At 39.6% G+C, this 10,471-nt stretch overlaps 1 protein-coding gene across 1 annotated transcript; it reads left to right on the top strand.

Moving 5' to 3' along the window:
* The first annotated feature begins 680 nt into the window (after positions 1–680).
* On the top strand, positions 681–10,221 carry rtn2b (reticulon 2b). The gene is made up of 7 exons (XM_085175436.1): positions 681–1,328; positions 5,226–5,433; positions 5,546–5,684; positions 6,027–6,096; positions 6,718–6,764; positions 6,933–6,991; positions 7,115–10,221. The coding sequence occupies exons 1-7, from the start codon at positions 1,316–1,318 to the stop codon at positions 7,215–7,217; spliced, it is 639 nt and encodes a 212-aa protein (XP_085031562.1). The 5' UTR covers positions 681–1,315; the 3' UTR covers positions 7,218–10,221.
* The last annotated feature ends 250 nt before the right edge of the window (positions 10,222–10,471 follow it).

The raw sequence follows: 10,471 nt of genomic DNA on the forward strand, positions 1-10,471 counted from the left end.
AACAATAATGCTACCTGTCCAATTCATTCTGCCAGAGGCTTCTTCCTGTTAAAAGGGAGGTTTTCTTTCCCACTGTTGCCTTCGGTCCACTCATAGGGGATCGTCGGATCATTAGGGTTTTCTCTCTGATGCTGTTGGGTCTTTACTTTACAGTATAAAGCACCTTGAGGTGACTGCTGTTGTGGTTTGGAGTTATACTATATAAATAAGTCTGAATTGAATGTATGATCAGTGTAGAATCACCAGTTAATCTAACATACATGTCCTTGTTCTGCTTACATGGCTCTCTAGAGTAACTGTAGAGAGCCATACAAGCACAGGAACAACATCCTAATGCAACTCAGAAGGGTCCAGCAAGAATCCTTTTGATATGAAGCCACAGTGCTAACCACTGCACCACTGTGCCGCCAGGCTTTATTGTGTGTTTTGGCACTTTTTTGGCTTGCTAATTACACTCAAAAGACAACTGTACTGATAGGACACATCAGTATAACCCTCTACAACCATAAATGTAGAAAAACATACAAAAAAAAGTACATACTTTTATTTTCACATGTGTATTAGACACTATTAATTAGCAATGTATCAGTTGTTGAATAACAGTTATATAACACCCTTAATGAGCAAACACATCATGGCTTTTTTAAATACAAATGTTAGTACAGCTCCCTTTTATAGTATACATCTGAGCCTGTGCTTTTCTAACATGGGTTTCCTATTTTATAAGGTTGTTCTTATGTTATCTTTAGAGCTTTAAAGGTGTGAGTGAAAGTGTTAAATATACAGATGGCGAGGCGAGTTTGGCTCCGTGTTTTGGTCTGACACACTGAAGGTGTCATGAGGGACATTTGTGCAGAGTGAATAAGAAATCTATAGAGAAACTCATCTTTCTTGCTTATCTGTAAAACGTGGCAAGTGACTGCAGTGACTGTATGTATTCAGCTTGATGTCAGTGCTGTAGTACGCAGCTTTTGGCATTAGCTTCCTGCTAACATTAGTTGTTTTCTTATCAGTTTGGAATGATGATCATTTTACGTTAAAAAAACTGTCATGGTCTGTCGTGCATGGAAAGGCCTCTGTGTGCAAATCAGCCACCAACTGGTTGAGGAAGCATTAGCCTCTACAAGCTGTGGGGCATGTACATGCTCAAGTCTCAGGTTCCCAATTTGAGTGTGTGTGAATCCAATACAGGATAAAATTAGGCCAGCCGGGCCTTATATTGCTGACGGAGCTGGGGTGGCCAAAAAAAGCCTGGAGTGCAAGCCAACGGTGGAAGCACAAGAAAGAGAGGGGAGCAAGCAGGACCGCCGCTGAAATGGCCACCAAACGTAAGGAAATCAATATTGACAGCTTTAAGTAAAGTGAAGGAGAGCAGACGGGGTCAGAGTGCAGCTGTCAGGTGGAGAAGAAGGGAATTTATTTACTTTCCGCTGTGCAGGTGTGAATGCAGGCAGGATGGCAAGTTAAACACTGAATCCAGTGTGTCTTTCATTTGGTCGACAGATGGGCTGAATGGGATTGAGCTAAACGAGAGCCCACTGCTGACTGAATGTAGTTTGTTTTATTTGTAAAGGTTTAAATTGTTATAGGAGATAAGAAATGATGTCTTGTCAGGGCTGTTTTACTTCTGATAACACATAACTCCAGTTATTCGGATAAGAATGAGAGGGCATACTTGTGCCCAGCTTTGAAGTGACTTCACTGGCGTGACAGCATTAATGTTTCTGTTTTTATAAATGAATAAGAATACATCTACTTTTATAATTCTCAGGAAACCCAACTATGAAAACCATCAATACTCTGCTGCTTTTAAATAATCTGTTTTAATCATAAAATTATATTAAATTTGTGCTGCAGTTAGGATGCGCATGTAATGTTGGTGGGTAAGGATCTAGTGTCTAATCTGAGGATTTATGATTTACTTTCAGACACGTACAGATCGTAAAACGTAAAAACAGCATTCATTCAGAAAGATTTTCTCCTTTATTAAAGGAGCATGGCATGGCATGAAACGAGGTGAGGGTGTCCTTCATTTTCTGTAAAATTGTTTTGTCATTTCTCTTTGTTACCCCTTTCTCTTTCTTATCCACACTTTAAATAACCACGTGTCCAAACACCCATTAGCTGTGGTCGTTGTGGTAGAAAGAATTTTAGATGACTTTTATGAGACCATGTGAAAAAGTCTTAGTCTCTATTTATGGCTCAAAACAGTTCAAATATCCACAGTGGGACTTATCAGAGAGAAAAGGGAGAATATGATACAGCAACTCATAGCAGCTGTTTAAATTTAGTTTAAAACATTCACTGTACTAGCAAAAGTAGCACATGGCATCTTTTGTATACCTCATATGTCTTAAAAACCAAATGAATTAATTTTTATTTACACGGCACCAGATCACAACAACAGCCTCAGGGCGCTTTATATTGTAAGGTAACCCTAATGTAACCCTGCAGTAATACCAAGAAAACAGAGAAAACCCCAACAATCACATAGCCCTGGTGAGCAAGCGCTTTGACAACAGTAGGAAGCAAAAAACTCCCTTTTAACAGGAAGAAACCTCCAGCAGAACCAGGCTCAGGGAGGGGCAGCGATCTGCTGCGACTGGAGGAAGACAGGACAAAAGACACGCTGTGAAAGAGAGCAAGATATTAACAATAAGTAATGATTAAATGTAGAGAGATGTATAAACAAAAAGAGAGTAAGAATTGTGATTGAAGGAGAAATACCCAATGCATCATGGGAATCCACCAGCAGACTACACCTACTGCAGCACAACTACGGGAGGATTCAGGTTCACCTGATCCAGCACTGACTATGTGCTTTAGCAAAAAGGAAAGCCCAACAGATGGCGTCTGTCTCTCATTCTACTTCTAAATACTGTAGGAACCACAAGTAAGCACACAGTCTGAGAGCTAATGGGGTGATACGGCCTGATTAGTCAAGATCTTGTATTTCATTTTTTATTTCATTTCATAATTTTATTTATATAGCGCCAAATCACAACAACAGTCACCTCAAGGCGCTTTATATTGTACAGTAGATCATACAATAATAGATACAGAGAGAAACCCAACAATCATATGACCCCCTATGAGCAAGCACTTTGGCGACAGTGGGAAGGAAAAATTCCCTTTTAAAGGAAGAAACCTCAGGGAGGGGTGGGGCCATCTGCTGCGACCGGTTGGGGTGAGAGAAGGAAGACAGGATAAAAGACATGCTGTGGAAGAGAGACAGAGGTTAATAACAGATTTGATTCAGTGCAGAGATGTCTATCAACACACAGTGAGTGAGAAAGGTGACTGGAAAGGAAAAACTCAATGCATCATGGGAATCCCCCGGCAGCCTACGTCTATTGCAGCATAATTAAGGGAGGATTCAGGGTCACCTGATCCAGCCCTAACTATATGCTTTAGCAAAAAGGAAAGTTTTAAGCCTAATCTTAAAAGTAGAGATAGTGTCTGTCTCCCGAATCCAAACTGGAAGCTGGTTCCACAGAAGAGGGGCCTGAAAACTGAAGGTGTGAGAGCGAAGTGCTTTAATAGGGTGATATGGTACTACAAGGTCATTAAGATAAGATGGGGCTTGATTATTTAAGACCTTGTATGTGAGGAGCAGGATTTTGAATTCAATTCTGGATTTAACAGGGGACCAGTGAAGGGAAGCCAAAACAGGAGAAATATGCTCTCTTTCTAGTCCCTGTCAGGACTCTTGCTGCAGCATTTTGGATTAATTGAAGGCTTTTCAGGGAGTTTTTTGGACATCCTGATAATAATGAATTACAGTAGTCTAGCCTGGAAGTAATAAATGCATGAACTAGTTTTTCAGCGTCACTAAGCGACAGGATATTTCTAACTTTAGAGATGTTGCGCAAATGGAAGAAAGCAGTCTTACATATTTGTTTAATATGTACATTGAAGGACATTTCTTGGTCAAAAATGACTCCAAGGTTCCTCACAGTGTTCCTGGAGGCGAAGGTAATGTCATCCAGAGTAATAATCTGGTTAGATACCATATTTCTAAGATTTTCAGGGCCAAGTACAATAACCTCAATTTTATCTGAATTAAGAAGCAGAAAGTTAGCGGCCATCCAGGTCTTTATGTCTTTAAGACATTCCTGCAGTTGAACTAATTGGCGTGTGTTATCTGGCTTCATGGACAGATAGAGCTGGGTGTCGTCAGCATAGCAGTGAAAATTTATGCTATGTCTTCTAATGATGCTGCCTAGGGGAAGCATGTATAATGTAAACAGAATTGGTCCTAGCACTGAACCCTGTGGAACTCCATAATTAACCTCAGTGTGTGAAGAGGACTCTCCATTTACATGCACAAATTGGAGTCTATTAGATACATATGATACAAACAACTGCAGCGCAGTACCTGTAATACCTACAGCATGCTCTAATTGCTCTAATAGGATATTATGGTCAACAGTATCGAACGCTGCACCGAGGTCTAGCAGGACAAGCACAGAGATGAGTCCACTGTCAGAGGCCATAAGAAGATCATTTGGAACCTTCACTAAAGCTGTTTCTGTGCTGTGATGAGCTCTGAAACCTGACTGACACTCTTCAAATAATGTTAATGTTAAAGTAATGGTTAGCTTAACAGTGCTCTAACTTTTTGTCAGTCAGGCTACACTAATGAAGAGAAACCTAGGGCTGTTCTTATGTCCTTCAATCAGTGATGAACAGTAAGGTTTTCTAGCTTTACAAAGCAGCAGTATTTATCCAGACTAAATGACAATCTTCTAAATTACTGAGATCCTATTTACTCTCCAGCTTTGGAGTTATCTGCTTTAAGGTGCATATTTGATTTGAGAGTTTTAGTAGGAAGTCTTTTTCAGAGGAGCTACAATATCCAGAGTCCTACACAGTGAAGAAGTAAAACTATCAACAATATAACTGACCTCTGTGGGATTAAAATAAGTAGAGATAGAGAAGTTCTTTTCCTGGGTCTTTCAGTACTTTCCTAATTTTGAACTACTTACTGCCTCGTTGCTAGTTTTATCTCCCCCCTCCAGTTTCATCGACTTCTCTACAACCTTCTGTCATGTTACCACTCTTGGTAACCCTGCTTCACAGTCAGGTCATGAAGTATAAGAAATATTAGCCTGTAACTAATTTAAGCTTAACAACTTCCCATTTCAGTTGCATATTCACTCAGATATACCCCCGCTCTCTGTTCACTCATTTAAGATGATGTCTTGTGCTTAATTGCTTTGCAGTTGTGGATCTGGTGTACTGGCGCCACATGTGGAGGACTGGTGTGGTGTTTACAGGTCTGGTAATCGGTCTGGCCAGCTTGTTCCAGCTTAGTGCCGTCACTGTGGTCTCCAACGTCTTTCTGGGCATCATGTGCATCACCTTCCCCCTCCGTTTTTATTATAAGCTCCTGGAGCTCCTGCGCTGGAACCCCGGGGTTCACCCCTTTCAGTGAGTCCATCAGTGTTCACACACAGGCTTTTCTTTTCCAGCTAAAAATGCTGCTCCTCTGCTTTCTGGAAGCATGTTGCACTTTCTCACAAATGTGTTATCCTGTGCTTAGGTCATGTCTGGATTACGACAGCTCTCTGACAAATAAGGAGACGGTGATGCTGGTGGAGGAGACGGTGCTGCTGATCGCATTTGCTGTCACAGAAATCAAACGGCTCGTTTTCATTGAAAACATATTTGACTCTATTAAGGTATGAGTGTGATGGTAAAGCAATAGTATAGATGTCACAAAGCCAAGATTAAAAGACTCTTTGACTTTGGTGCCACCTGGTGGCAGCTACACACCACACACGCTCGTGTGGGGCTCTGAGCAGCTGTACTGTTTTAATCCAGGCTATATTGCTTAAAAGCAGCTAAAAATGAAACAGAGCCACCATGCAGTGTTCATTTTCTCATGGGATCAAGACTACATTCAACAGCTTTAAATCTCAGTGAGACATGTATTAAAGCAGCATCATTCACAAATCAAATTACAGTTAATAAACTAAACTATTAAACTGTCCAGTAATCTTTTTCTGTGCTCTTTCTCTCAGTTTGTTGTGCTTCTGTATCTGCTGACCTATGTTGGCATCCAAACTAACGGACTGACCCTGGTAATAAGTGGTAAGTTGCACCCGGTGTATACTTATGCTTTGTGCTAACACACGTATCTAATTTCCTCCATGTCTCTTTCCTCCACCTACATATATTAAGCTCCCAGCACCTTCAAATGTATCTTCCTGTTTGTAAGACTCACGAGTGATCTATCATCTCAGTAGTTAAAGTGTGACGGTTAAGATTTAAGGAATAACTTTTACTGCAAACCTCAAGTTCCTTTTGAAGTCATGCCTCCATCAGTCGCCTCAGATGACTGGTTTGCACCAATTATTTAAGTAGGAGAATGTTTTCATTAGAACCAATTAGATTATTTTTGTGCAAAGCTAAAGTGAAATAAAGCCCAGTGGGTCATCTACTGATTGGAAGGTTGGTAGATTGATCCTTGGCTCCTCAACACTGCATATTAAAGCATGCTTGAGCATGATACTGAGCCCTGAGCTGCCTCTGATGCATCCACTGAAGTGTGTGTGTGTGTGTGTGAATGTTAGACAAAGCTCTCAAAAACAAAGATTGAATGTGTGTGTGAATGGATGAATGTGGCTGGTAGTAGAAAGTGTTTTGAGTGCTCAGCTAGAGTGCTCTAAAAGTAGCAGTCCAGTCATTTACATGAATAATTTGTCTGTCCAGCTGTGATCGCTGTTTTCTCCCTTCCTTTGCTGTACAAAAAGCAGCAGGTGAGTTTATTTTATGTTAAAAAAATTTTTTCAATGAAAATGATTCAGCAAAGTTGATTAATAGTTAAAACCAAACAAAACAGAAACATATCTTATGTATGCATGTAATTCTATGTAAGATGCAGAAATTGCTGGTTTGCACTGACCTTTGTGATATTTTGGTGACAGGTGCGGATAAGAAGGATTGCTAGAGCCGTCAGAGCTTTTCTAAAGAGAGTCAAAAGCCTGTAAGTGAGCTACCCATTTATGTGATATTGTTTTCTGTTCTTGGTCATGTCATGCTAGCAAAATTGTAGCTTTTTCTTCGGTGCTGGTATTTTCTTCATTGTGATGCCCCCGTTTTGTTGTAGGTTCTCCAGTGTGTACGATTTGGTGAGGCCCCCTCCAGCTCCTGCACCAAAACCTGCAATTTCAGCTGCGAATGTGCCCAAACAGAAAGCCAAGTCAAAGTAACTGTGTTGGTCACGTATTGAAAACACCCAGCTTTTGGGATTTGGGGAAAGACTGGAAGGGCACATCCTCTGGGGGGCGGCTGGAGGGGCTGCTCGTTTCCACTTCTCCACCATGATGTTTGTTTATGGGAGCAAGATATAATTGATCCTGACAGCTTAAACAAAGCTGCCATTCACTGAAGGAGAGAGAGGATGAGGAGGTGTATGAGGAGGGGAATTTTATTTACTGTGATGCTCTCTGTGGGCAGCGTCTAATAGAACCAGTTCACACAGTCATACTCTTCGAGTGGGCTATGGATGGCACAGAACATCACAGCTTTTTTTTTCTTTAATAACAAGTGTATTTTTACATAACTAGTCCGCTGTGTTCCTGTCAAACTGTGGAAGTATTTATAATGAAGCCCTGCAGCATTATTGCTGCTTTTATTATGAAGCATCATTCATTGTTAGCTTCATAGAATAAAAAGACATGAACATTGCCTGCTATTAATCAGCATTAATAGTGCTGCAGTTGCTAAGTCGAGGAAAAAGCTTGGTAAGCAGCCAGCCCTACAACCTTTAAAAGACTTACATGAGAAAAAATGAGAGTGTTCTCCTTTAATCTTAGTGCTAATCACTTTTAATTAGAAACAAACAGTGACCTCATATTTGTGGGGAAAGCAGTTTGCTAATAAAAAAAAGTACAACTCTTAACTAGTGGGAGGAATATTGACTCTTGTAGTAAATGCAGTTCATTTTGATTGATCAAAACACAAAAAGGCACTTTCTGGATAACATCTTAGACTGTGTACAAAAGATAGACATAGCAACCATGAAATCACCCAATGTTTTAAAAAAAAATTGCCATGTTTTTTTAAACCACACGACATGAGTGTGGGACGGTTTTCGTTGTGTAACTGGGTGACACCACACGCTCCCTGGCTAATGACTTGTCAATCAAATGGTAAAGCATTCCTTGCTTTATTGTCCTTCTGGACACTAATGTGGGTAATAATTTACAAAATAAACTTGATGGTGTATTTAATAAGGCTAAAAGTAGTGACTGGGCCAATCAACTCTCTGTACTGAGGTCACAGAGAAAAGGAAGCTGAGGAACATTTTCCCATAAACTTCTGTGACTTTTTGCAACCAGTGGTGTCGCCCCCTGCTGGTACTTAGAAAGAAATGCTATGCTCTAACCATTTAGAAGCTGGTTTACAGTGCAAAGATAAAAAACAACAACAAACAGATGTCTATTTACAGACAGGACTTCCATTAGTTTCCAAATAACCCATTTCACAGCAGCCATTTTGCTCTGAAATACTAGTTAAAAATAATTAGAACTAATCACAATTAATTAGGCTTCTGTGTCTAAATACAACTAAACCGTCACTGTTGTTATTAGGAATATGCCTAGTGTATTAGGTGGTGAGTGGTAAGAGTGGTTAATAAAACCCCTTTATAAAGTGTTGAAATGAGTGTTTTCACCACCACGATCTTGGTGTTTAGAAATGTACTGTAAGAACATTGGTTGGGGTCAGATTGTGAAATTGCATGCTCATTGGCTAACGACTTATCAGTCACAAGTTGATATTCAGTGAGAATACCATGGGTAATTCTCTTTTAGACATTTTAAATGACTAAAATTTACAAAAACTACGTTATCTTCGGTTTGAACATTCAAAGAAATACATGTCTAAGGCACTTCTACACTGGCTTCACTTTTCTAACCTGGAATATAAGTCCATTATTATTAATTTGTTGTCTGCAAAACAAAACAACGAGGCCCAGAAGGCTCTCCAAAGCTACAGAGCCGGGTGATCTTACATTACTAGCATGTGATTCGCTGTGAATATAAATATGAGTACAGCGCTGTGTAGAGTAATTTAGTATTATGGCTGTATTCACTAATCTTCCATTGTTTTGAGTTACGACTTGCTAAGCTATCACTAACTAGCTAATCAATTATCACATGTCCATAACTGCAGGAACCAGATGCTTAAACTGCTTTCAGGGAACATTTGAGGAAGCCATTAAATCCCAGTTATAGTCAAATTTGGTGCAGTTTCAGGAATTTCATGGAATTATCAGCACTGATGGCAAAATAGTGGACTTTAATTTCATTCTTTCCCCCAAAAATAATCAATATATCCCCACAGCATTACAGTTTGTGAAGTATAAAACATGCTTTTTACACTTTTACCACTTATCAAGAAGTAGTTGCTAACACATGCTGTAAACATAGAAATTAGGTGACTTTGTACAAACATGAGCACAGAAAACAACATGACATGTGGGCGAATGGGAAAGAAGAGTTTGGGTGAACTCTTTCGTTATTGTAGCAACCAGCTGCCAAACCTGAGCCAGTAGTCAGCAGTGTCGTTTAAGCCTCTAACGCTCAGTGTTTTAGACCATAAAAAAGAAGCTGCTGCTCATACTAATGTGTCTTAATGAGCGTGTAAAACTCATGTTGGATAGTTATGCTTTTATTTACCCACAATATTCTGTCAATTTATTTTCAAAAGTCTTATTTTTAGAAAGAGTATTTTTTCTAATCTTCAACCATATTTACCCACCTCTGCAGTATACAGAGTAAAACGTGGATATTCTAAACAAAAACTGTTGATTGCATAAATGATGCATTAGTGCAATATCAGAATTAGTGTAGTATCAGTGGTACTGCGCACTTTGGATGTGAAATTAGCAGACTTTTTTCTCTTAGTCACTGTAATAACAACTATCAGTATAAACACATGGTCTTAAATAACAGCTGCCTAAAGTCAGGCATCATCTGCTAACCCATGTTTTAGGTCTACTCTGTATTTGTAATGGATTTTTTTTTTTTATTGTGATGTTCTATTGTAATTTTGCTCCCAAATAAAATCTTGTTTACTACAAATAAAGACGAGTTTCCTCTGTGCCTTCACAAACAGTACCATGCAAAACTCTTGAGCTCAACCCCTCATTTATTTGTTTAAGTAAGTATACGTGAAAATACAGTATATAAGGCAAAATCAGTTTGTACAATTCCATTGAACGTGAAAGTCAATATTTGGTAAAACCAACTTTATTCAGTATCGATCAGTCCAAGAAACCTGTTGCAGCTGATTTTTAGTCCATATGTCAGCATTTTCTCCTTGTTTCCCTTCCTTAAGAATGGCTTTTTGACAGCCTCCCCCCACCCCCCACCCCACTGAGACCATTTCTGATGAGACTTCAGTGAACAGCAGATGGATCAGCTGAAGCAGAGAAAAACTTCTGAAATCAGATCCATTG

Source organism: Neolamprologus multifasciatus, chromosome 10 (assembly GCF_963576455.1).
Source record: "Neolamprologus multifasciatus chromosome 10, fNeoMul1.2, whole genome shotgun sequence".
Classification (NCBI taxonomy): domain Eukaryota; kingdom Metazoa; phylum Chordata; class Actinopteri; order Cichliformes; family Cichlidae; genus Neolamprologus; species Neolamprologus multifasciatus.

What these genes read in the sequence shown, in the direction of transcription:
- rtn2b (XM_085175436.1), top strand. An exon ending in ACTGACCCTGGTAATAAGTG is followed by an intron (nt 6,097 to 6,717) that starts GTAAGTTGCACC and finishes TTGTCTGTCCAG; the next exon opens with CTGTGATCGCTGTTTTCTCC. An exon ending in CTAAAGAGAGTCAAAAGCCT is followed by an intron (nt 6,992 to 7,114) that starts GTAAGTGAGCTA and finishes GTTTTGTTGTAG; the next exon opens with GTTCTCCAGTGTGTACGATT.